Genomic DNA, 26177 nt, shown 5'->3' with positions numbered 1-26177 from the left:
TTGCAGGTATACAATTCACTAATTTAACAGTCATTTTGACATTTCATAACCTGACTTCCTTCCCCCTCTTTCTGCGTTTCCTTAAATTTATTTTTAATATCTTCTGCATATCCAAATTAACTTAATTTGCTCATTTATCCATCTTGTTTAAGTATATACTCTTATGAAACTGCAGACTGTTACAATAATCCTACCAATGTTCTTATCTGTAAATATTCAGTAAACCATTTCCATTCTTTTATAAAAAAAGTTTGTTATCTTGATTTCTTATTCTTCCAGTGAGTTTCTCCATTTCTGCATATTCCATACGTTTTTGTATTCCATTCTTCCTTTGCTGGGACTTCTGCTTCTTTCCATTTAGTGCCAAGTAGCATTCTCGGCTGCTGTAGTAGCATACATGAATAAGTTTCTATACAGAGATGAGCACCGCAACCCCATAGTCGCCTTTGACTGGACTTAACTGTCTAGGGGTCCTTTACCTTTTACCTTTACAGTTTAGGTAGTTCTGTCCCTATAATTCCCAAAAGAAAAGCTTCTGGGGTTTTTTTTTACAAAGGTTGTTTTAAACATCCTTTTCATTTCATTATATATCATTTCCCAGTAAGCTTTCACCTTACTACAAGACCACCATTGGCTTCTGTAATGTTAAGCCCCATAACTCAGCATTTCTCAATTGGTGGGCTTCACACTGCAGCCTTTCCTCTGGCTATGTTCCATTTGCCTATCAGATGAACGAACACCAGGCAGCAGAAACTCTCTGTACTCACAGCGCACAGGTATCCTTGGGAAAGGAAGCTGGTTGTTGTGGTTAGAGTATTGCAGTGTTTTTCAACCACTGTTCCGCGGCACACTAGTGTTCCGCGAGATGTTACCTGGAGGGAGGCGGGCGAGTCGGGCGGCGAGAGGTGGGGCGGCGGCGGCGAGGAGAGGCCGCCCAGCGCGGGGCTCTCGCCGTCTGCCTGCCTGGCTGCCTGCGAGCTCGGCGGGCAGCGCCTCCGTCCGCAGCGCCCGCCTCGCGGCTCTCATTCCCTGCCCCTGCCAAAGCTCACCCAGCCAAGCCGCGCTCTCCTTCCTGCCTCGCTTTGCTGCCTCCTCCCCCCCCACCCCCAAAGCTTGGAGGTTCCCCGGCGCCGACCCGCAGGTTTGACCCCCTTCTCACACCTGTTCGCGCTCCTTGCACGGAATGGGGCGGATGGGGAGGAACGGGGCTCGCCGCTGCCTCCGCTCGCCCTCCCCCCCTCCGCCGGCGGTCCCGCGATTCTTGGCTTTTTTGGCGGTTGGCACAGAAGGAAGGCAAGGGGGAGGGGAAAAAATTGAAACTTACACTTTCGTGCGTCCCTCCCGGCGTGACGCTGCGCGCTGACGTCACGGGGCTGTAATGGTGGTGTGCCTCGAGATTTTTTTCATGAAACAAGTGTGCCTTTGGCCAAAAAAGGTTGGGAAACACTGGAGTATTGGACTAGGAGCTGGGAGAGACTGGGGTTTAAATCCGCACTCTACAATGAAACTCATTGGGTGACCCTGGGCCAACACTGCCTCTTAGCCTAACCCTACCTCACAGGGTTGTTGTGGAGTGACATGGAGATAAATGTGGGGTGTAAATTAAATAAATATAGACTATATGGGATTGGCAGAAATGACTGGCAGAATCCAAGACCAGGGAAAAGAAGCGGCAGGAGAAGATTGGAAGAAATTCAAGAATTATCTTAAGAAATATTGTAAAATTATTGAATGTTAGAATGACGCTGGCTTTAAAAACTAAGGGCTTTACAGCTGTAAGGGTTAAGTTAAAGAAAATTAGAGGATGTAAATTAAACAAAATTGAGAGTAAGGATTTGCTGGGATAAATTGAGGATAGGATGCAGAAAGGGGAGGTATGGGGAAGTCGGAGAAAGAAGTTATAAGAAAAGAAGGATTTGAAATTATACTTGTTATTTGTTTTTTGTGTTTGTTTGTTGTTTTGTGTATGTTTTAAAAATTTGTGAAAAGTGAATAAAAATTTTATTTAAAAAAAGTAAATTAAATAAATAAATAAATGGGAAAAAATAAATTAAGGAATGACACAGTGAAAACTCCCAAGGAATTCCAGGTATCTGCTATCAGCTCACTTATCCCAATGGTTTATGGTTGGTTCATAGAACACCAATGTTCTAAGTTAAGAATATAAGTTCTTAAATCATAAACTTGTCTTATAAATGACCTTCATTGGCTATTTGAAGTCTGATTCCTGCTTACCGGGGCTAATAACCAGATCTTCCTAGCAAATACAAGGATAAGAGCTTCTATAGCTGTTAGGTTCAGGATGTTACCTATTTCATCAGATCACATATGGGATGGGAGATGCACTGAGGTTAAACATAGCTCATGAGGGATGCAAAATTAAACTTTTGTCAGCTGTGCTGATCCATGAAGATAAAGCATATAAAAAATCCAGACTAGCACCCATAATTACAAGCTTTATGATAGCTAGAGATCTGCATTGGCTCCCAGTACGTTTCCGAGCACAATTCAAAGTGTTGGTGCTGACCTTTAAAGCCCTAAACGGCCTCCGTCCTGTATACCTGAAGGAGCGTCTCCACCCCCATCGTTCAGCCCGGACACTGAGATCCAGCGCCGAGGGCCTTCTGGCGGTTCCCTCATTGCAAGAAGTAAGGTTACAGGGAACCAAACAGAGGGCCTTCTTGGTAGTGGCGCCTGCCCTGTGGAACGCCCTCACAGCAGATGTCAAGGCAGTAAACAACTATTTTACTTTTAAAAAACAACTGAAGGCAGTCCTCTTTAGGGAAGTTTTTAATGTCTGATGCTGTACTGTTTTTAATATTCAGTTGGAAGCCGCCCAGAGTGGCTGGGGAAACCCAGCCAGATGGGCGGGGTATAAATAAATTATTATTATTATTATTATTATTATTATTATTATTATTATTATTATTGCTACCAAAGCATCTCCTCTTCCCTTCAGATGCAGACTACTGCTCAAAATGCCCAGGAGATCATCATCCAAACAAGGACCAAGAAAACTGTATCCCCAAGGCTACCAGTTTCCTATCCTATGAAGACTATTTGGGGATCCTCTTGGCTTCTGTTTCCCTCTTCTTGTCCTTCTCAACAGGCATCATCTTAGGAATCTTCATTAAATACAAAGAAACTCCTATTGTCAAAGCCAACAACCGGGACCTCTCCTACATTCTCCTCATCTCCCTCCTGCTTTCCTTTTTGTCCTCCTTCCTCTTCATTGGCCGGCCAAGAAGAGCAACCTGTCTTCTCCGACAAACAGCCTTCAGCATCATCTTCTCGCTTGCAGTCTCTTCTGTGTTGGCCAAAACCATCACTGTGGTGCTGGCCTTCCTGGCCACAAAGCCAGGGAACAGGGTGAGGAGATGGCTGGGGAAGAGTCTGGCCAACTCCATTGTCATTTCCTGTTCCGGTGTCCAAGTTCTCATCTGTACCATCTGGCTGGGCATGTCTCCCCCTTTCCCGGAGTCTGACATGCACTCCCAGCCCCGAAAGATCATCCTGCAGTGCAATGAAGGGTCTGTTGCCATATTTTATGGTGCCTTGGGCTACATGGGCTTCCTGGCTGCTATCTGCTTCATGGTGGCTTTCCTAGCCAGGAAGCTGCCTGGGGCCTTCAATGAAGCCAAGCTGATCACCTTCAGCATGCTGGTCTTCTGCAGTATTTGGGTGTCCTTTGTTCCCACCTACCTGAGCACCAAGGGGAAGTACATGGTAGCCGTTCAGGTTTTCTCCATCTTGGCCTCCAGTGCTGGGCTTCTGGGCTGCATCTTCATCCCCAAGTGCTACATTATTGTACTGAGGCCTGATCTGAATAGAAAGGGGCACCTCACAACAAAAACAAAAAATGGTACCTGAACGTTGAACTATTATTTTCAGTTTTGGCAAGAGATGCCCAGCACACCCGTAATGAAACCCATATATTTGCTTTCACAATGTAGCTCCTTAGATTTAAATCTCCTCCTTTCACATAAATCACGAATGACTTTGCTTTGACGTTTTTTACATATTGCTTTATCATAGCCTGATTCCCACAGTTCCACATTTTCTCTAATGTGTAGCTGCCTTCCGAAAGCACAATTAAAAATACTAGTTTTTGCAGGCTTGGTGTACTGAACCATGCACAAAAAATGGAAATCTGAAGAAATACCAACATTGAAAGATTGGCAACATAATTTTTTTGAAATGATTGAATTAGCAAAAACGACGGCAACAATTAGAATGCAATCTAATCAAAATCTCAAACAGGAATGGAAATGTGTAGAAGAATATATGACCAAAAGATACTCCAACAATAATTTACTGATATGCATACAGTGGTACCTCTAGATGTGAACGGGATCCATTCAGGAGCCCCATTTTCATCTAGAAGCAAACCTAACCAGCGATGGCATGTCTGCGCACACGCACGTCATTTTTTGCTGCTTCTGCACATGCGCGAGATGTCATTTTGAGCGCATGCACAAGCGGCGAAACCTGGAACTAATGAACTCCGTTACTTCCGGGTTGCCGCGGAGCGCAACTCGAACGCGCTCATCCCGAAGCACATTCAACCCGAGGTATGGCTGTAGACTGATTTCACAAAGTTAAGTTAAGCTAAGCAGATATATAAGACAGAATGTTTAATTATTAAGATACAAAAATACAATCTCAATAATAAAGTTATAAAATAATAACAAGGAAATGACGCACGGGTGGAGGGAAGACACAGGATGCAAACTAAATATGACATAATAGGCATCACTGAAACCTGGTGGGATAAGTCCCATGATTGGAATGTAAAAATGGGGGGATACAATCTATTTCAGAGAAACAGACCAGACAAGAAGGGAGGAGGAGTGGCGTTATATGTCAGGGATGTGTATACCTGTGAAGAGATCCAAGATTTAGAACCTCAAAGCCAAAGTGAGAGCATTTGGGTCAAAATTAAGGGAGAGAAGAATAACAGAGATCTCATTGTGGGAGTTTACTATAGATCCCCAAGCCAAACGGAGGACATAGATGATGCCTTCCTGGAACAGATGGCCAAGCATGCAAAAGGAAGGGAGATAGTAGTAATGGGGGACTTCAATTACCCGGATATTTGTTGGATGTCAAACTCAGCCAAGAGCATAAGGTCAAACAGATTCCTCACTGGCCTTGCAGACAACTTCATTGTCCAGAAAGTGGGAGAAGCAACAAGAGGAACAGCCATTTTAGATCTGGTCCTAACCAATGTTGATGATCTGGTTAGTGGGGTAGAAGTGGAAGGATCATTAGGTGCGAGTGATCATGCTCTTCTGAAGTTTACTATACAGTGGAAAGGAGCAGCTAAGCATACTAGGACTCAATTTCTTGACTTTAAGAAAGCCGACTTCATAAAACTTAGGGAAGTGCTGGGTGAGATCCCATGGACAGTAATACTAAAAGGAAAGGGAGTTCGTGATGGCTGGGAGTTTGTTAAGAGGGAGATAGTAAAAGCACGTCAGGCAATACCAATGAGACGGAAACATGGAAGGTGCCTAAAGAAGCCAGGGTGGCTATCTAAAGAACTTTTAACTGAGTTAAGATTAAAAAAGGATGTGTACAAAAAATGGAAAAGGGGGGAAACCACCAAAGAGGAATTCAAACAAATAGCCAGCATGTGTAGACACAAAGTCAGAAAAGCTAAAGCACAGAATGAACTCAGGCTTGCTGGAGAGGTTAAAAGCAACAAAAAAGGCTTTTATGGGTATGTTCGTAGCAAAAGGAAGAACAAAGAAACAGTGGGGTCACTCAGAGGAGAAGATGGTGAAATGCAAACAGGGGACACAGAAAGGGCTGAACTCCTCAATGCCTTCTTTGCCTCAGTCTTCTCCGATAAAGAAAACAATGCCCGACCTGAAGAATTTGGAGCAAATGATTCAGCAAAGGAAACACAGCCCAGAATAACTAAGGAGATAGTACAAGAATACTTGGCCAGTTTAGATGTATTCAAGTCTCCAGGGCCAGATGAACTGCATCCAAGAGTATTAAAAGAACTTGCAGATGTGATCTCAGAACCACTGGCAGTCATCTTTGAGAATTCCTGGAGAACAGGCGAAGTCCCGGCAGACTGGAGGAGGGCAAATGTTGTCCCTATTTTCAAAAAGGGGAAAAGAGAGGACCCAAATAATTACCGCCCAGTCAGTCTGACATCAATACCAGGGAAGATTCTGGAGCAGATCATTAAGCAAACAGTCTGTGCGCACCTAGAAAGGAATGCTGTGATCACCAATAGTCAGCATGGATTTCTGAAAAATAAGTCATGTCAGACTAACCTGATCTCGTTTTTTGACAGAATTACAAGCCTGGTAGATGAAGGGAACGCAGTGGATGTAGCCTACCTTGATTTCAGCAAGGCATTTGACAAGGTGCCCCATGATATTCTTGTAAAGAAACTGGTAAAATGCGGTCTTGACTATGCTACCACTCAGTGGATTTGTAACTGGCTGACTGACCGAAACCAAAGAGTGCTCATCAATGGTTCCTCTTCATCCTGGAGAAGAGTGACTAGTGGGGTGCCACAGGGTTCTGTCTTGGGCCCGGTCTTATTCAACATCTTTATCAACGACTTGGATGATGGACTCAAGGGCATCCTGATCAAATTTGCAGATGACACCAAACTGGGAGGGGTGGCTAACACCCCAGAGGACAGGATCACACTTCAAAACGACCTTGACAGATTAGAGAACTGGGCAAAACCAAACAAGATGAATTTTAACAGGGAGAAATGTAAAGTATTGCACTTGGGCAAAAAAAATGAGAGGCACAAATACAAGATGGGTGACACCTGGCTTGAGAGCAGTACATGTGAAAAGGATCTAGGAGTCTTGGTTGACCACAAACTTGACATGAGCCAACAGTGTGACGCGGCAGCTAAAAAAGCCAATGCAATTCTGGGCTGCATCAATAGGAGTATAGCATCTAGATCAAGGGAAGTAATAGTGCCACTGTATTCTGCTCTGGTCAGACCTCACCTGGAGTACTGTGTCCAGTTCTGGGCACCACAGTTCAAGAAGGACACTGACAAACTGGAACGTGTCCAGAGGAGGGCAACCAAAATGGTCAAAGGCCTGGAAACGATGCCTTATGAGGAACGGCTAAGGGAGCTGGGCATGTTTAGCCTGGAGAAGAGGAGGTTAAGGGGTGATATGATAGCCATGTTCAAATATATAAAAGGATGTCACATAGAGGAGGGAGAAAGGTTGTTTTCTGCTGCTCCAGAGAAGCGGACACGGAGCAATGGATCCAAACTACAAGAAAGAAGATTCCACCTCAACATTAGGAAGAACTTCCTGACAGTAAGAGCTGTTCGACAGTGTAATTTGCTGCCAAGGAGTGTGGTGGACTCTCCTACTTTGGAGGTCTTTAAGCAGAGGCTTGACAACCATATGTCAGGAGTGCTCTGATGGTGTTTCCTGCTTGGCAGGGGGTTGGACTCGATGGCCCTTGTGGTCTCTTCCAACTCTATGATTCTATGATTCTATGATTCTATGATTCTAGGACAAGAAATAAGAAATGGATAAATGTTGGTACATAATGAAATGTGAAAATGTGAATTTACGAATATAATGTATATGTATCATTATGTAAAGATTGCATATATGTATTGCAACATTAATAATAAATAATTTTTTTAAAGCTTTGTATTAAAAAACAATAAAAATAAAAATACTAGTTTTTGCACGCTTGGTGTACTGAACCATGTCATTGGATCAAGTCTCACTCGCTGGATCATCACCTTCAATGGGCTTGCACATTCCAATGACCCTTGTGAGCAAAGGCGTCAGATATCTTGTACTCCCAGCAGAGTCACCCAAGTTAGTAAGGTCAAAGGGGAGGAGCTACACAAAGAATGATCCAAGAAGTCCTCAACGGCAGAACAGGTGGAAGACAACAAGTGGCATGTTACAACGGCTGCAGCAGATAAGAATCTACAGTGGTGCCCCGCAAGACGAATGCCTCGCAAGACGGAAAACTCGCTAGATGAAAGAGTTTTCCGTTTTGGAGGTGCTTCGCAAAACGAATCTCCTATGGGCTTGCTTCGCAAGACGACAATGCCTTGCGAGTTCCTGCGGTTTTTCCCCTCCCCCCCTTTTTCTAAGCCGCTAAGCCGCTTATCAGTTGATCCGATCAGCAGATAAGCCACTAAAAGCCGCTAATAGCGCTAATCCGCTAATCCGTTAATGGGCTTGCTTCGCAAGACAAAAAAAACCGCTAGACAAAGAGAATCACAGAACGGATTCTTTTCGTCTTGCGAGGCACCACTGTACTGGTCGGTCGGAACAGAGCCTTACTGCAAAGACTGTGCGTTGGTCAGCATGCACTGATCTACACACATAAAGTTAATTCACGCACAGGCGTCTTCCAAAAACCCATCCCAAACCCCAAAAGTTATTTGCATTTATTTGTTACATTTGTATCACAGTATCGCAGAATTGTAGAGTTGGAAGAGTCATCTAGTATAACCCCGTGCAACGCAGGAATATAGGAGAAGGCACTTCTATCTATTTTGTATTGTAATAAAAAAATTAAGGTCTTACATAAAGTGGTACCTCGGGTTACATGCGCTTCAGGTTGCATACGCTTCAGGTTACAGACTCCGCTAACCCAGAAATAGTGCTTCAGGTTAAGAACTTTGCTTCAGGATGAGAACAGAAATCGTGCTCCGGCGGCACGGCAGCAGCAGGAGGCCCCCTTAGCTAAAGTGGTGCTTCAGGTTAAGAACCGTTTCAGCTTAAGTACGGACCTCCGGAACGAATTAAGTACTTAACCCGAGGTACCACTATAAAAGAAATGTTCATAAATGTACCAACCAAACACGTACATGTGGACCACATGTCTGGAGCAGCACAGGAAGACCGCCCTGAAACCATTTTGACTCCCAAACTGACCAAATGTTTTCTCTGCAAGGAGGGGACCTTCCCATTGTCTCAGGAATTGGGAAATCACCATCTCAAAGAAACGGCCAGACTACCAGGAAAGGCAATCAGATAAGGCATTATCAGATAACCTGGCAGACAGGAAAAAACAACAACTTTCAAATTTCTGTTGTAGACCACCTTTTCTGTGATGTAGGTACGGTGTTTGTGGGGGGTGGTCTTGGGTTACACCCCTTCTGTGATGTATGTATGATGTTTCTGGGGGTGGTCTTGAGCTTCAGGGCAGGGAATTTAAAAATGTTTATATAAGGGCAGGCACACCTTGGTTCTGGGTCCTCCTCCGCTCTCCTGTGTGTGAGGGGAGCACCCTGTTGCAACAGTTCAATAAAGATCAAGCTTACTAGCTGCTTTGCTTCTCAATATTCTCTGGTTGGCCTCTGTTATTTTCTCCTACCAATAGGGAACCCACGTAAGGACTCTATACCGGTTCTTGGACACCCCATTAGGGGAAAAGGGCAGGTTTGTTTACAACAGTATCCCCTTTCCCACTTTTTTTTTTTAAAAAAATGTGTGCCTCTCCCTTAAGAACCAGATCTCAGATCATTTGAACTCCACCCATGGTTCTATGGAAACCTTGCATCTGGTTATTGGGTGTGTGTGTGTGTGTGTGTGCGCGCGCGCGCGCGCAATTTGCAAAATATCTGACATGGAACTGAGGGGGGTGTTTACTCTTTATTTACACCAAAACATAGCTGTCAGTTTTTCCCTTTTCTTGCAAGGAATCCTATTCGGAATAAGGGAATTTAATAATAATAATAATACATTTATTGTCATTGCCCCCTTCGGGGACAACGAAATTACTTGACTGCTCCATAAAAACACTAATTAAACAATACAGTATAATACAGATTAGATGACTTTCAAAGTCCGGGCTTCCCATTCAGGGCCGAGATCGCTCTGGGGAAGAAGCTGTTCTTAAGACGGCTCGTTCTTGTCTTCATCGTCCTGTATCTCCGTCCCGACGGCAAGAGCTCGAAGAGACAGTGACCAGGATGCGATGGATCTTTTACTATGTCCAGTGCCTTCCTATGGCACCTTGTGGCATAAATCTGCTCTAAGGTGGAGAGTGGGCAGCCAACAATGCTCTCTGCTGCCTTAACAACTCTGCACAACCCCATCCTGTCCTGGGTAGTACAGCTTCCATACCACACACATAAGCCATAAGTGAGCACGCTCTCAATGGCACAGTGATAGAAGGCAAGCAGCAGTTTCTGCGGAAGATGGTTTTTCCTTAGTATTCTCAAAAAGTACAGTCTCTGCTGCGCCTTCTTCACAAGCCCCCTTGTGTTGACACTCCAGGACAGATCCTCTTGTAATTCAATGCCCAAAAATCTGAACGTTGTTACCCTCTCCACACAGACCCCATCAATCAAAAGTGGCTGGACGTTGCTCTTCTGTCTCCTGAAGTCTGTCTCCTTTAAAAAAAAAGGAAAAAGTTGACAGCTATGCCCCAAAAGCAAATCCCTATCTCCTCCTTGCAATATTGCTCCTCCCCAATATTGCACCAGCCTCAACCGCCCACCCTTTTTGGCCAGGCGACCCCACGAGACCGAGAACTATGGTGCTGATAATGTCAAGGTTGCAGGTTCGATCCCCGCATAGTCCTGCGTTGATCCTCAGGACACCCCCCCCCCCCAAATACTACAATTCTATGATCTATTCTGTGATTCCCCCCTCAGCCCCCTCCCACAGCTTTTTGAATATCCTTCCTCTCTAGGAAACTGAGCTCAAGTCCACTGGAGGGCCACCGAGTGCCCCCCTTTCCCTTGCAAAATTGCCTTCAATTAAGCTGCGCTCCCTATTTGCATTGCTGCAAAATGCAAACCACCTACAACGACACTTCAGGTTCCCTTTCGAACGCGGCCATAGAGCTACGGCTGCAAATGCAGCCGATCTCCCCCTACCCACCCACCCAGCCACCCACACTTGGAGGGGTGGCGGTGGAGGTCGGGCGTTTGAATGGGAACCGGAAGTGAGCTCGGTACCTCGCTGCCCTTTCCTATCTCTACGACCCCGTAACGAATGCACGTGGGGAAACGGCCTTCACGTAAGTCCCCCGCCCCCGCCCAGGTGAGGAGCTGGAGAGAATTCGGGTTTGCAAAAATGGAATAGGGAACGGGGGTGGGGGTGGGGGGCGAGAATACTACGCCCGGGGTTGCATTCTTTGCATTGCACCACCCTTTGCAATTGCAAGCCAGGCCGGGGTCTGAAGGGGGAGGCATCTCAGTTTTTGCAAAAAATTAGAAGCTGCGGGGATTCGGGTGGGTGCAAGGGGGAGACAGCGGTGCACCAGAATCCGGGGGGAAAGAGAGCGAATTTTGCTTTTAGGTGCGTCAAGAGATGCCAGGGAGGGGCTCCTTTGGTTGCTAAAGACCCCCGATTCCTTCCCCCCGGCTGTCCTGCTGGGTTGCACTGCCTGCCTCCCAGCCACGTAAGACGAGGTTGTTGGATCGGGCCAATGGCCCACCTAAGTCCCGCATCCTGTTCTCACAGCGGCTGATCATTATGATGGGAAACCCGCAAGCCGGATGCAAGCACAAGAGAGCAGCCCGACTCCTGCAGTTTCCAGCAACTCACAAGCATTTCTGCTTCCAGCTGTGCAGGCAGAACATAGTCGTCATGGCTAGTACTGTTGGTGCAGAATAATTTTGCCCAGCTTGAATCTTAAGCTAAACAGGCCAGTGGTTTGCTTTGAAAAAGGAATATGTTCCTATGTAATCTGAGAAGCCAGAGCATCTTGTTTTGCATGCACAAGGTCCCTGGTTCAATCCCCGACTTCTCCAGTTGTTGTTGTTTAGTCGTTTAGTCGTGTCCGACTCTTCGTGACCCCCTGGACCAGAGCACACTAGGCATTCCTGTCTTCCGCTGCCTCCCGCAGTTTGGTCAGACTCATGTTTGTAGCTTCGAGAACACTGTCCAGCCATCTCGTCCTCTGTCTTCCCCTTCTCCTTGTGCCCTCCATCTTTCCCAACATCAGGGTCTTTTCCAGGGAGTCTTCTCTTCTCATGAGGTGGCCAAAGTATTGGAGTCTCAGCTTCACGATCTGTCCTTCCAGTGAGCACTCAGGGCTGATTTCCTTAAGAATGGAGAGGTTTGATCTTCTTGCAGTCCATGGGACTCTCAAGAGTCTCCTCCAGCACCATAATTCAAAAGCATCAATTCTTCGGCGATCAGCCTTCTTTATGGTCCAGCTCTCACTTCCATACTGGGAAAACCATAGCTTTAACTATACGGACCTTTGTTGGCAAGGTGATGTCTCTGCTTTTTAAGATGCTGTCTAGGTTTATCATCGCTTTTCTCCCAAGAAGCAGGTGTCTTTTAATTTCGGTAGGTCTGCAAATGTCCCCTACCTGTCTGAAACTCTGCAGAGCCACTGCAAGTCAGAGTAAGTCATATGGTGGACCAATGATCTGTCTTGGCATAAGGTCACTTCTGGTGTTCCAAGGTTTGCCGTCTTTATATTTTATTTCTGCCAAGGAGGAACCTGCACCATAGAATCAGAGTTTGAAGGGACCCTGAGGATCGTATAGTTAAACACCCTGCAGTGCAGGAATAAGAAGAAGAATAATTTATTATTTATACCCTCACCTCACCTCGCTGGGTTTCCGCAGCCACTCTGGGAGGCTCCCAACAAAAGATTAAAAACACAATAAAAGATCAAACATTAAAAACTTCCCTAAACAGGGCTGCCTTCAGATGTCTTCTAAAAGTCAGATAGTTGTTTATTTCCTTGACATCTGAAGGGAGGGAGTTCCACAGGGCAGGTGCCACTACCGAGAAGGCCCTCTGCCTGGTTCCCTGTAACCTCACTTCTTGCAGAGAGGGAACTGCCAGAAGGCCCTCAGAAGTGGATCTCAGTGTCGGGGCTGGATGATGGGGATGGGGGCTGCGGCTGTTTAGGGCTTTAAAGTAAGGTTACCAGATTTTTTTCAATGAATCCAGGGACACTTTTCAACTTCAGTGGATTTTGCATAGGGACTGATTGTAAATCCGCAGACATCTGGTAACCTTACTTTAAAGGTCAGCACCAACACTTTGAATTGTGCTGGAAACGTACTGGGAGCCAATGTAGGTCTTTCAGGACCGATGTGATATGGTCTCGGCAACCATTCCCAATCACCAGTCTAGCTGCCGCATTCTGGATTAGTTGTAGCTATCCTATAGGGATCGAACCTGCAGCCTGAGCATTTTCACCACCACGCTTTAACAAATTGAGCCCTCCAGGCTTAAGGCTTGAGATGGGCATCAGCCGGGGTTTATGGCTTTCCAATATCGGGAGAGGCCATTTCTTCTTTGCCCCAGAACCCCAGGTGTGCGACCTGATGCCTCTAGCACTTTGCAGAGGCTTCTTCAGCCTGTGCAACCTTCATCTGCATCTACACTGGGAACTGTAGTTTGTGCTGTGAATTGTAGTGCTGTGAGGGATAAACTGCAGTCACGCAGCCACAGGGCTGTATACTGTACTGCATTCTTAGTACACTTCTGTAACATCTTTTGCATGTCCCCAGATATTCCTAGTTTGTTTTGTTTTTGGTTTTTTTACATCAATACTTACTGAGTTCTTTTTATATTTATTTTTGTTCCCTCTTTAACATAGTTGTTTAATTACGTTTAACTACTCTTGAGATTTCCCCCATTGCATGTGGTCTTTGGGTAGGCTTCCAAGCTGCAGCGTACAGGCTTTGACGTTTGTATAAATATATGGATTTTACGAAGCAGTAACGATCTATCCTTGACCGAAGTGAACAGACATTTTAAGGGGGTGCCGTGGAAGTGTGCAGCAGCTTTGAAAATGGTGAATTTGGTGCTGGGGATCATTAGGAAAGAAATTGAAAATAAAACTGCCCATATCATAATTCCTATTATACAAATCTGTGGTGTGGCCATATTTGGAATACAGTGGTACCTCAGGTTACAGACGCTTCAGGTTACAGATGCTTCAGGTTACAGACTCTGCCAACGCAGAAATAGTACCTCGGGTTAAGAACTTTGCTTCAGGATGAGAACAGAAACCGTGTGGTGGTGGCGCGGCAGCAGCAGGAGGCCCCATTAGCTAAAGTGGTACCTCAGGTTAAGAACAGTTTCAGGTTAAGAACAGACCTCCGGAACAAATTAAGTTCTTAACCCAAGGTACCACTGTACTGTGTACGTTCCTCACCGCAAAAAAAGGGTATTGAAGGGGTTCAGAAAAGGTCAACCAGAAGTATAGCATTTTCTACAGTAGAAGAAGCGTTTGGATTTGATGTCCCGCTTTATCACTACCCTAAGGAGTCTCAAAGCAGCTGACATTCTCCTTTCCCTTCCTCCCCCACCACAAACACTCTGTGAGGTGAGTGGGGCTGAGAGACTTCAGAGAAGTATGACTGGCCCAAGGTCACCCAGCAGCTGCAGGTGGAGGAGCGGAGACGCGAACCCGGTTCCCCAGATTACGAGACTACTGCTCTTAACCACTACACCACACTGGCTCTCAAGTCCAGAGACATCTACAAAGCCAAAGTAGATTTTCCAGGGTTTTCCACTGTTCGGCTATTCAAATCCTAGCTGCAGCTACCATCCATGTCAGAAGGTGTTTTAGAACGACAAGCTTTCATAGTAGGCCTGTTGAAGTCAGTGGACACGACAGACTTTTGTTTACTGATTTCAGTAGGACTGATTTGAGTAGGACTTGGTTGAAACATCTCAGAATGGCCATCTTTTCTTGGCTGTCTCTGATTCTTAAGGTCTCATCTCATTTCTCTTTTCCCCACAGGAGAAGCTCTGGCAGATTGCAGGCAATGCCCAGTTTTTTGCTCCGAAAGCCTCTTCTTGAAACAAGAAAGACGTATTAGCCTTTGCTGGGCTAAGCAGGGCGTCCATCACTCAATTCAGGAGCAGCTGTGGACAAAAGTGGCCTTAGACCAACTGGGAGCAAAGAGACCCTTCATCCGAGTACAAATTGGAGATGGAAGAGGATGATTCAGCTGGGACCAAAGCCCAAAGAGACCGCCAGGCCAGAGGCAGTGGAGCCTTCTTGGGAAAAACAGTGTGCAAGCTCCTGAGCGAGGCCTACAGCAGCTCAAACGAACAGCAATGGCGCTTTCACCAGTTCTGCTACCAGGAAGCCAAGGGGCCCCGGGAGGTTTGCAGCCGACTCCACCATCTTTGCCGTCAGTGGCTGAAGCCGGAAAGGCACACCAAGGCTCAGATGCTGGATCTGGTGGTCCTGGAGAAGTTCCTGGCTGTCCTCCCTCCGGAGATGGAGAACTGGGTCAGGGAGTGCGGAGCGGAGACCTGTTCCCAGGCGGTGGCCCTGGCCGAAGGTTTCCTCATGAGCCAGGAGGCAGAGCAACGGGTGAGCCACAGCAACAATTTTATTATGTGCTGCCCATCGACTGGGTTGCTGCAGTCACTCTGGGCGGCTTCCGGCAAAATATAAAAACACAATAAAACACCAAACACAAAAAACAGGTCTGCCTTCAGTCTTCTAAAAGTTATATAGTTGTTTTATCTCCTTGACATCTGATGGGAAGGTGCCACCACCTTATCTGGAATTGGTTTTCACTCTTAACATTGTTGGGGAATATGGTTAGGTAAAGGTAAAGGGACCCCTGACCATTAGGTCCAGTCACGGACGACTTTGGGGTTGCGACGCTCATCTTGCTTTACTGGCCGAGGGAGCCGGCGTACAGCTTCTGGGTCATGTGGCCAGCATGACTAAGCCGCTTCTGGTGAACCAGAGCAGCGCACGGAAACACTGTTGACCTTCCCGCTGGAGTGGTACCTATTTATCTACTTGCACTTGGATGTGCTTTCGAATTGCTAGGTTGGCAAGAGCAGGGCCTGAGCAATGGGAGCTCACCCTGGCATAGGGATTCAAACCGCCGACCTTCTGAACGGCAAGCCCTAGGCTCAGCGGTTTAGACCACCAGCACCACCCACCTCCCATAACATTGTTAGGTTCCTCTTAAACTAGTTCCTGCAAGCCTTGCAGTCAAGCTGTACCCTTACATACGTGAGACTCGCCTTACTACTAGTGGGTCCAGCAGAATTTCTACCTCAGAAGGCACTACACAGGGGAATTTAGGTCTGGGGACATAAAGCCTTCTCTGGAAGGACATCTCGGAAGACCAGTCCCAAGTAGAGAGAGTGCTGTTGCTCTTGGGTCATCTGTGCATTGTGAGACCAGGAGGCTGGACTAGACGGGCCATTGGCCTGATCCAGCAGCCGCTTGTATTTTTAGGAATCCACCCCTTTCCCCTGCTCCATTGTCCTCTACTTCCTTTGCTACTTCTTGCTGTTTCACCTGAAGGCAGCTGTTTAGGGAAGCTTTTAATGTTTGACGGACTATTGTATTTTAATATTTTGTTGGAAGCAGCCCAGAGTGGCTGCGGAATCCCAGCCAGATGGGCGGGGTATAAATAATAAATTATTATTATTATTATTATTATTATTATTATTATTATTATTATTATTTTGGATTCAGGAGCTGTTAGCGGGAGGAGCCACGGAGGGAGAGGGAGCTGCAATGGGCAGCAGACCTGGGCTGTTACCATTTAACGGCGCACCGCCAGTTGCTGAAACCTTATTGGGTAAGAACAAATGCAAAATATTATTTCCACTTGGTCGCTCTTTAGTCCCTCTGAAATTGTGAGTGGATTGATGTAATTCGTTTACCCAAAAAATTAAATATTGCATATAAAGCCTCATGCCACATAATTAAAAACAAAACCTTATTTCCTGGTGAATAGCTTTTGTGCTATAATGTATCTTAAACAGAAAACTATCTTTGGAAGGATTTTTCCTCCAAAAGCATTTTATTTTTTTAAAATCCTATTTACAGGATGTTATAGCCAATGTTCATCTCTTATTATTAATTCTTCTTTGCTTTGTTATTTTTATTTTCTTTATCTTTTCTCTTTTATATTTTTGTGTTTAATTTTGCTGTAACTATTTGTAATGTATATGTAAGATGATATTTTAAATCAAATCAATTTTAAAAAATCATTGATTTTTATCCACCCTGCCTCCCTGCTTCTTTTGTCTCCCTCACAGGTGGCAGAACCACCATGGAGATGTCAATTAGGCCTTCTTATTGTGATGGAGTGGAAACAGTTCCTTCACAGTCACTTGATCAGGTAGGAGATGGAATCACCAGAGAACTGAGCCAGGCACAACCCAGGCGTCTCCTCTGCAGCTCTCCGTGGTCCTGAAATAACCTGCCTTCCCCCATCACTTGTGTTTAAGATGCCCCCCCCCCCCCCATCTTGAAGGCTCTGAACATCACAAGGAAAGCTCTGGGTTTTGCAGCAGAGCCTCCAGTTTCTGCAGTCTTTTTTCTTCTCTTTTTTCGGATTGCTGCCTTAGCTGTGCATAGTAAATGTTTTTAAGGACCATGAATAATCACAGTTTAGAGGTCCCAGGCCCTAAGGAAGTCAGATTATCCTCCACCAGGGCCAGGGCCTTCTCAGTGATGGCTCCGACCTGGTGGAATGCTCTGTCCCATGAGACCAGGGCCCTGCAGGATTTAACTTCCTTCCGCAGGGCCTGTAAGATGGAGCTTTTCTGCCTGGCTTTCAATTTGAACTTAGCCTGATCTTTTATTCCCCTTCCTTCCCCCCCCCCTTCCTTTTTTATAAAGATTACCCGCTCTGGGATCCCACAGCTAATTCTCCCCTGGTCTCCTCGCTGGCCCGAATAGGACTAATTTAGCCAGCTAGCCCTGGTGATCATCTAATGTTTACTGGATGGATTTTTCCCTTAAATTGAATTTTGAATTTTGAATTTATTGTGATTCACATTTCATACTGTATTTTATGCTGTATTTTGTTGCATCAATTAAGTGCTTTAGATTTGTTGTTAGCCGCCCTGAGCCCAGTTTTCTGAACCAGGAAGGGCAGGGTATAAATAAAAATTTATTATTATTATTATTTTTCCAGGACCCAGTGCCCTTTGAGGCGGTGGCTGTGCATTTTACAGAGGAGGAGTGGGCTCTGTTGGATCCAGGCCAGAGGGCTCTGCACAGAGAAGTCATGGAGGAGAACTACTGGAACCTGGCTTCTCTGGGTAAGGTTCCCTCTTTGGCCTTGCCTGATAGGTCCGGGATGCAGGAATTGCTGCAGCTCTTCATCTATATTTATTCCCATCTGTCCAGGAAAGCTCGTAACTCAACAGTAGCCATTGCCAGTCAGTTTAGAGCAGTGTTTTTCAACCACTGTTTCGCGGCACCCTAGTGTGCCGCGAGATGTTGCCTGGTGTGCCGCGAGATGTTGCCTGGAGGGAGTCGGGCGGCGAGAGGCGGGGCGGCGGCGGCGAGGAGAGGCCGCCCAGCGCGGGGCTCTCGCCGTCTGCCTGCCTGGCTGCCTGCGAGCTCGGCGGGCAGCGCCTCCGTCCGCAGCGCCCGCCTCGCGGCTCTCATTCCCTACCCCTGCCAAAGCTCACCCAGCCAAGCCGCGCTCTCCTTCCTGCCTCACTTTGCTGCCTCCTCCCCCCCACCCCCAAAGCTTGGAGGTTCCCCGGCAAGGGGGAGGGAAAAAAATTGAAACTTACACTTTCGTGCGTCCCTCCCGGCGTGACGCTGCGCGCTGACGTCACAGGGCTGTAATGGTGGTGTGCCTCGAGATTTTTTTCATCAAACAAGTGTGCCTTTGCCCAAAAAAGGTTGGGAAACACTGGTTTAGAGAGCACTGAGCGGGACTGACCAATGGTCAGGGGAAAAACAATGCTGTCCCGGGTTGTAAAGACTGCGGAGAAAATAGGTGGGTGCACTCTTCCCACCTTGGATCAAATCTATGCTGCCAGGTGTCGTAAGAAAGCTGCAGAGATAGTGCAGGATAGTGCGCACCCTGGAAATGATCTCTTTCACCTTCTGCCTTCTGGAAGAAGGTACAGGGTTATAAAGACAAGGACTAGCCGTCTGAGAAACAGTTTCTATCCAAACACGATTTTGGTTTTAAACGTGGTGTAAGGTAGTCTCTGGGGACGCAGGTGGCGCTGTGGGTTAAACCACAGAGCCTAGGACTTGCCGATCAGAAGGTTGGCGGTTCGAATCCCCGCAACGGGGTGAGCTCCCGTTGCTCGGTCCCTGCTCCTGCCAACCTAGCAGTTCGAAAGCACGTCAAAGTGCAAGTAGATAAATACTTCCGGCGGGAAGGTAAACGGTGTTTCCGTGCGCTGCTCTGGTTCGCCATAAGCAGCTTTGTCATGCTGACCACATGACCCGGAACCTGTGCGCCAGCTCCCTCGGCCAGTAAAGCGAGATGAGCACTGCAACCCCAGAGTCAGCCACAACTGGACCTAATGGTCCCTTTACTTATGGGAGTATATTGTATTTAATTATGGGGTATCAGAGTTTTTAGGGGGCTAACCAGGCTGGGATAGCTGAGATAGCAGGCTTGTGGTTTTTGAGTGTCTGATGTAGATTTATTCAATTTCGTTCTGTATGGGACAATGACAATAAAGATTATTGTATTGTATTGTATCGTCTGACCAGGTGTGCATAAGTAAGGTAGCTTTCCTAGCTCAGTGGAAAAGTATCTGCTCTCAGGATCCCTGTTTAGATCCCCAGCATCAAGCCTGGATAGCTCAGTTGGTTAGAGCGTGGTGCTGATAACACCAAGGTTGGAGGTTTGATTCCCACATAGGGCAGCTGCATATTCCTGCGTTGGAGGGGGGGCTGGACTAGATGATCCTCAGGTTCCCTTCCAACCCTGATTCTATGACTATCTCAAAGTAGGTGTGAGAATACAGTGGTGCCTCGCAGGACGAAATTAATTCGTTCCGCGAGTTTTTTCGTCTAGCGAATTTTTCGTCTTGCGAAGCACGGTTTCCCATAGGAATGCATTGAAAATCAATTAATGCGTTCCTATGGCCAAAAAAAGTCCAAACAAAGCCAAATTTGGTACAACAAGAGTTTATTAGGTGCTCTTTAAAGTCACACATACTGTAAAGAGCATTTCAAAATTCGAACCCAGAATTTTTTTAAAAAAACAGCAGAGTGGCCCAATGGTCACAGAAAATCATAAAAATGCAGGAAAAAAACCACAAGCTTCCAGATTCTTGCAAACCCCTCCCCAACTGTTCCCCCAGCCACCCAGCACACAGAAATTCAAGTCCAGAATTTTTTTTTAAAAAAAACAGCAGAGTGGCCCAACGGTCACAGAAAATCATAAAAATGCAGAAAAAAACACACAAGCTTCCAGATTCTTGCAAACCCCTTCCCAACACCAAGTCCTTGAATTCCAAACACCCCAACCCAAAATCCAAAACCCCCCAAAAAAGTTTTAAAAGCTTAACTTACCAAATGGCTGCAAAAGAAGTTTTGGAAAAGCTTCAAAAATCACCAAAGTCTTTAAAAACCTCAAAAAAGGCTACTATATACACTGCGTTCTATGAGTTGCTCCTCAAAGTCAAGTTGCAACTGTATTAACGGTGATAAGAAAAAGGAAACAAACTTGCAAGACGTTTTCGTCTTGCGAAGCAAGCCCATAGGGAAATTTGTCTTGCGAAGCAGCTCAAAAACAGAAAACCCTTTCGTCTAGCGAGTTTTCTGTCTTGCGAGGCATTCGTCTTGCGGGGCACCACTGTACCCAGCAGTATTCCTCATTCTTTCTCTATGCACTTCAATTTCCGGTTAATGCTAGTCAACAGGGGCTACTTAATAGTTCATTTCATTTCACTTTTAATTTGTGCCCTGCTTTTCTATACAGTGGTACCTTGGGTTACAGATGCTTCAGGTTACAGACTCCGCTAACCCAGAAATAATTACCTTGGGTTAAGAACTTTGCTTCAGGATGAGAACAGAAATCGGGCTCTGGCGGCGCGGCGGCAGCAGGAGGCCCCATTAGCTAAAGTGGTACTTCAGGTTAAGAACAGTTTCAGGTTAAGAATGGACCTCCAGAACGAATGAAGTACTTAACCCGAGGTACCACCGTATTACTATATCCAAGGTGGCTTACAAGCAGACAACAAAACAGACAGAGAACATCACACATGTAATAACAATCTGATCTGATACCAAAAAAAGCCACAATAACCTTGGAATGAACAACTTATATCGAATAAAGCGATATTCAATCACCCATTAGACTGACAGTAAACAGCGAAGTTAAATATCAGCAAATAATAATTAAACAGTTTACACTTATCAATTACTATAAGATAAAAATTCCTTCCAGTAGGTGCTACTGGAAGGAATTTTTTAATTTTTTTCCGACTACGGCAGACCAACATGGCTACCTACGTGTAACAACAATCACAATAAAGAATTGCTAAACTATAATCAATGAAAATAATGGCAAGTCAGTGCATAAAATACCTCAAAATATACAACACCATGTAAAAGGATCAAATTGAGAAACAAGGACACACAACTTATGAAATTATTTTTTAATATCCCTGAACTCCTCTCTTGTCAGCTGCTTCTGCTGTGCTCAAAGTCATGGCTTAGGGCTGGAGGGTGGGGGCAAGGCAGTGAGGGGGGAACCATTGCCTGATAGACAGCAGAAAGCTTAATACACTCATACCTTGGTACTTGAACAGCTTAGCTCCCAAACAAATCGGCTACCGAACACCCCAAACCCGGAAGTAAGTGTTCTGGTTTGCAAACGTTTTTCGGAAGCCGAACTTCTGATGCAGTTTCCATTTGAGTGCAGGAAGCTCCTGCAGCCAATCGGAAGCCGTGCCTTGGTTTTAGAATGGTTTCAGGAGTCGACCGGACTCCCGGAACGGATTAAGTTCAAGAACCAAGGTACCACTCTATATGGTTCTTGTATTCACTTAATATATTGCTTCTTGTATTCTCTGATCTGAGAATCTGTTCCACCCTGATCAGGCTCCCTTCTTTGTTATTTCAGGTTATGGAAGTTGGAGCGAGAAGGAGCCTGAACAGCAGAGGAGGAAACCTGAGACAAGACAGAAGCTGAGGGAAAAATCTTTCATCTCTGAAGACGCAGATGTGTGTGAAATCCCAAAGCTAAAAGATGAATGCGACACAGCGAAAAACACAAGGAACACCTCCCCTCAACACGCAACGATTGCAAGCGAGATACTGAGTCTTAGCGCATCTCAAAGAGTGCAAATAGCGGAGCAGCCATACAAATGCTCAGTGTGCGGGAAGAGCTTCAGTCAGAGCAGCCGCCTTACTGATCATCAGAGAATCCACACAGGGGAGAAACCATTTAAATGTTTCTCCCCCGAAAAGGGTTTCTGCGACAGCGAGGACCTTCTTTATCATCAAACATTCCAAACCGACGAGAAGCCGTATAGATGTTTGGAGTGTGGAAAGAGCTTCAAGCGGAAGACGCATGTCACAGACCATCAGAGGACCCACACGGGAGAAAAACCGTTTTCGTGCTCGGAGTGCGGGAAGAGCTTCAGTCATAGCACCGGCCTTACTTATCACCGAAGAACCCACACGGGCGAGAAGCCGTACAAATGCTCGGAGTGCGGGAAGAACTTCAATTGTAGCCAAACCCTTGCTTTGCACCACAGAATCCACACTGGGGAGAAACCGTACAAATGTCCCGAGTGCGGGAAGAGCTTCAGCCAGAAGATACACGTGATAAATCATCAAAGAACCCACACGGGCGAAAAACCATTTACTTGCTCTGAGTGTGGAAAGAGCTTCACCTACAGCACCGGTCTTACCCACCATCAAAGAACCCACACAGGCGAGAGACCCTATAAATGCTCTGAGTGTGGGAAAAGCTTCAGTTGCAGCCAAACCCTCGCTATACATCTCAGAATCCACACCGGAGAGAAACCGTACAAATGCCCAGAGTGCGGGAAAAGCTTCAGCCAGAAGATTCACGTTACGAGCCACCAAAGAACCCACACGGGAGAGAAGCCATATGAATGTTCCAAGTGTGGCAAGAGCTTCAGTCAGTGGACAACCCTTACTAGACATGAAAGAATACACACAGGGGAGAAACCATACAAATGTTCAGAGTGTGAGAGGACCTTCAGTCACAGCAATAGCCTTACTTATCATCAGAGAACCCACAACGAAGTGAAACCGTCCGTTGCTCTGGTTGCTTTTGCCTCTGGCCCCATGACACCCCTGCCGGAAGGCTGCCCTGGAGGGGATATGACCCTCTGGCTGGAAAACATGTCCCACCCCTGACGCAAATGCTCGAAATGTGTGGAAGGATCTCCACTCAAGAGCACCGGCTTCTTGTACCATAGAATCCACTGAAGTGTAGAAGCCATTTGAAAACCGGGTGGAAATGGTTATTTCCCAAAGCAAAGAATTCGCTACAGAAGGATGATTTGGATGCTAGAAGTGTTTGCAGTTGAGAAAGGAATTGAGAGGAGTTGCCCAAATTTCATTTCAGATGATTCACATCCGAACAACATCATATACATATATATATATAAATATGCCGTCATCCTCTAGCATCTTCTTCCCTCTAGAAGAGTCCCAGGAGAGAGGGAGGGAGGAGAAGACCTCAGGACCAGCTTCTTCTGCGTTTGATGGACCCCAGGGAAGGATCCTGGTGACTTACGATATGTTTATACAGTGGCACCTCAGGTTAAGAACTTAATTCATTCTGGAGGTCTGTTATTAACCTGAAACTGTTCTTAACCTGAAGCACCACTTTAGCTAATGGGGCCTCCCGCTGCCGCCTCGCCGCCACCACACAATTTCTGCTCTCATCCTGAAGCTCTTGACCCGAGGTACTATATCTCGGTTAGCGGAGTCTGTAACCTGAAGCGTCTGTAACCCAAGGTACCACTGTATATATTGTTTGCTGCGGGTTTTCTTTTTTAAAATGTATTTTGATGTTATTTGTAAGCTGCCTTGCATACAGAGAGATATGGCGTATAAATAACTGTAGTAATAAGTGAATTAGACTAGAGCTTTTTCCTAACTAAACAGGCCCTGCTAAACGAAAAAGAATCTACACATGCAAATTCCCTAAAATGTCGGAATATTTCGTCATAGCATCAAAGTTTATTGGTGGACGGAATGCCTCTGGGTGGTAAGCGAAGGGCAGTTTACGCAGAGAAGAAGAGCAGGATTGAAACTGAATAAATAATTTGTGGACAGGCTCTCTCAAGGTTACCTCTGTTGAATAAACTTAATCACCTGTGGTGGGTGGAGCCCTTCCACCACAAGGATAATCCATCCTGGGCAAAGAAAAGAAACTTTGTCAATCTACGGACTGTCATTGAGTTGACTCCCACCCAACAGGGTTTGAACTTCTAACACATTGTTTTGCTCGGGGCACTCCTGGCAATTTTTGTGTACCTGTTTGCAGATAAGTACAGAGCATGGAGAAAGATCAGAAAGATCATCTGGTCCAATGGACAATTGCCACAACACCAGACCCAGCAAAGCTGCTCCTCTTGTGAGAAACTGTGTTTTGTGTTCTAGTCTCCAGCTATGTTTTGGTTTGGCGAAGATTCTTTCAGCTGTCGAAAGCTTACTGAGCAAGCGTCTTCAGTGAGTTTTAGGGACTGCAGCTGTTGTTGGTGAGCCCTCCAGTTGTACAGGGAGAAACGGGCCTCTTCAATATACACCCTTTGGAGAACCATATACATTTCTGGTCCCTTCGTCTCCAAGAGGACATCAGAAGTTTTGGGGGATGCATCCCAAGATCTTGGAATCAGCCCAAGATAATGGAAGTGAGTGTGATCTCTCAGCATATTTTGACTCATGGTACAGCGATCACCCCATCGGTCTCACAGATCTCCTAGTTTAAACATAATAGTGGGTTGTAGTTTGACTCATGTATGTATGCATTCTTGGAGATGGGGCCAAGTGCTTAAAATTGGTATATGCTCATACTGTGTATATAGGAAAGTTGAAGATTTTACTTAGAAGGTAACAGTGAGGCCAATACTTAAAATCCAGGGCCACGTAGCAAATTTTGGTGCTGCCTTCCATCATATATATATATGTATTTATAAATCGAGGGCTCGTCTCGTTCGCTGGAGAAATCCTTTGTATCTGTATGCCTAAAGATCCTCACTGTGGAAACGGAATATGGAAATAAGTTACTGAAACCTCTCGTGTCAGTAAGCAGTGCTCTTCAGCCTTTGATGACAACTCCCATCATCTCTGACCAAGATATCTGGGGATGGTGGGAGTTGTAGAACAGCATCTAGGGACCCAAGCTTGAAAAGAGATTGGGGCAATAGGGCTTGCAACATGGAAGGCAAACTCTAAAACCACTTCTGGGGGTGGGGGAAGGTTTTGGTCTGAGCCCAAGGTCGCATCAACACGATATATTGGCACATGATATACACTGGTGGTATATACACATGATATATACGTGGGTGGCGCTGTGGGTTAAACCACAGAGCCTAGGACTTGCCGATCAGAAGGTTGGCGGTTCGAATCCCCGCGATGGGGTGAGCTCCTGTTGCTCGGTCCCTGCTCCTGCCAACCTAGCAGTTTGAAAGCACTTCAAAGTGCAAGTAGATGAATAGGTATCTCTCCAGCAGGAAGGTAAACGGCATTTCTGTGTGCTGTTCTGGTTCGCCAAAAGCGGCTTAGCCCTGCTGGCCACATGACCCGGAAGCTGTACGCCGGCTCCCTCGGCCAATAAAGTGAGATGAGCGCCGCAACCCCAGAGTCAGCCACGACTGGACCTAATGGTCAGGGGTCCCTTTACCTTTACCTATACAGTGGTGGTTCCCAATTAGAGAAGTGTGGTGGACTCCCTGTTTTTCAAAAGCCAAGCCACGGACCTCTGCTTTTTAAAATGTTGGTATTTTTGTGGTAGTTTTCGTTATGTGAATGGTGCCACCATACCCTCCAACATTTCCCCATGCAAAACTGGGGTGCACATCTTTCGACCAGGCACCTGATCTTGGATTGGGGACGGACAGACACGATTTTGGGTTGGTTACGCAGACCAGCAATTGGGAGCCACACACTATACATGATCTCAATTATTCTTGAAGGGTTTGAACTGTTGTTTTTAACTTGTTTAAAAATGGTATTATCGTGGTTTTATTATTTTTGTAAACCACATTGAGGGGTTCTTTTTAAATGTTAATGAAATAAAGACACATTTAAAGCACATTTATTCCACTTCAACAGCCATGTTCTCCCCCCAAGAATCTTGGCTACTGTCGTTGTCCCCTCCCAGAGCTACAATTCCCCATACCCATAACAAACTAAACTTCCCAGGATTCTTTGGGGAAAGTTCTGTGCTTTAAAACTGGAACGTGTCCAGAGGAGGCCAACCAAAATGGTCAAAGGCCTGGAAACGATGCCTTATGAGGAACGGCTAAGGG

The 26177-nt window shown here is 46.0% G+C and overlaps 1 protein-coding gene across 4 annotated transcripts; it reads left to right on the top strand.

Moving 5' to 3' along the window:
• Positions 1-10791: 10791 nt before the first annotated feature.
• Positions 10792-25962, top strand: LOC310701344 (uncharacterized protein). Of its 4 annotated transcripts, none has more exons than XR_014523019.1 (7): positions 10792-11024; positions 14704-15285; positions 16417-16522; positions 16986-17068; positions 17870-17996; positions 21785-25183; positions 25564-25962. XR_014523019.1 is itself a non-coding variant. In XM_083492098.1 (6 exons), the coding sequence occupies exons 2-6, from the start codon at positions 14896-14898 to the stop codon at positions 23050-23052; spliced, it is 1974 nt and encodes a 657-aa protein (XP_083348224.1). In that variant the 5' UTR covers positions 10792-11001; positions 14704-14895; the 3' UTR covers positions 23053-25273. The 4 variants fall into 4 exon arrangements, 2 of the variants coding, with proteins under 2 accessions (XP_083348224.1, XP_083348223.1); XR_014523020.1 differs by lacking the exon at positions 25564-25962 and having other exon boundaries at positions 21785-24368; positions 24418-25273; XM_083492098.1 differs by lacking the exon at positions 25564-25962 and having other exon boundaries at positions 10792-11001; positions 21785-25273.
• The last annotated feature ends 215 nt before the right edge of the window (positions 25963-26177 follow it).

This window comes from Podarcis liolepis (genome assembly GCF_965112155.1).
Source record: "Podarcis liolepis genome assembly, chromosome: 2".
Lineage (NCBI taxonomy): Eukaryota > Metazoa > Chordata > Lepidosauria > Squamata > Lacertidae > Podarcis > Podarcis liolepis.
Note: the sequence above shows the minus strand (reverse complement) of the source record. Positions and strands in the feature narration are given on the sequence as shown.

What these genes read in the sequence shown, in the direction of transcription:
- LOC310701344 (XM_083492098.1), top strand. Translation starts at nt 14,896, where the DNA reads ATGGAAGAGGATGATTCAGCTGGGACCAAAGCCCAAAGAGACCGCCAG. An exon ending in GCCAGGAGGCAGAGCAACGG is followed by an intron (nt 15,286 to 16,416) that starts GTGAGCCACAGC and finishes TTTTGGATTCAG; the next exon opens with GAGCTGTTAGCGGGAGGAGC. An exon ending in CTGGAACCTGGCTTCTCTGG is followed by an intron (nt 17,997 to 21,784) that starts GTAAGGTTCCCT and finishes TTGTTATTTCAG; the next exon opens with GTTATGGAAGTTGGAGCGAG.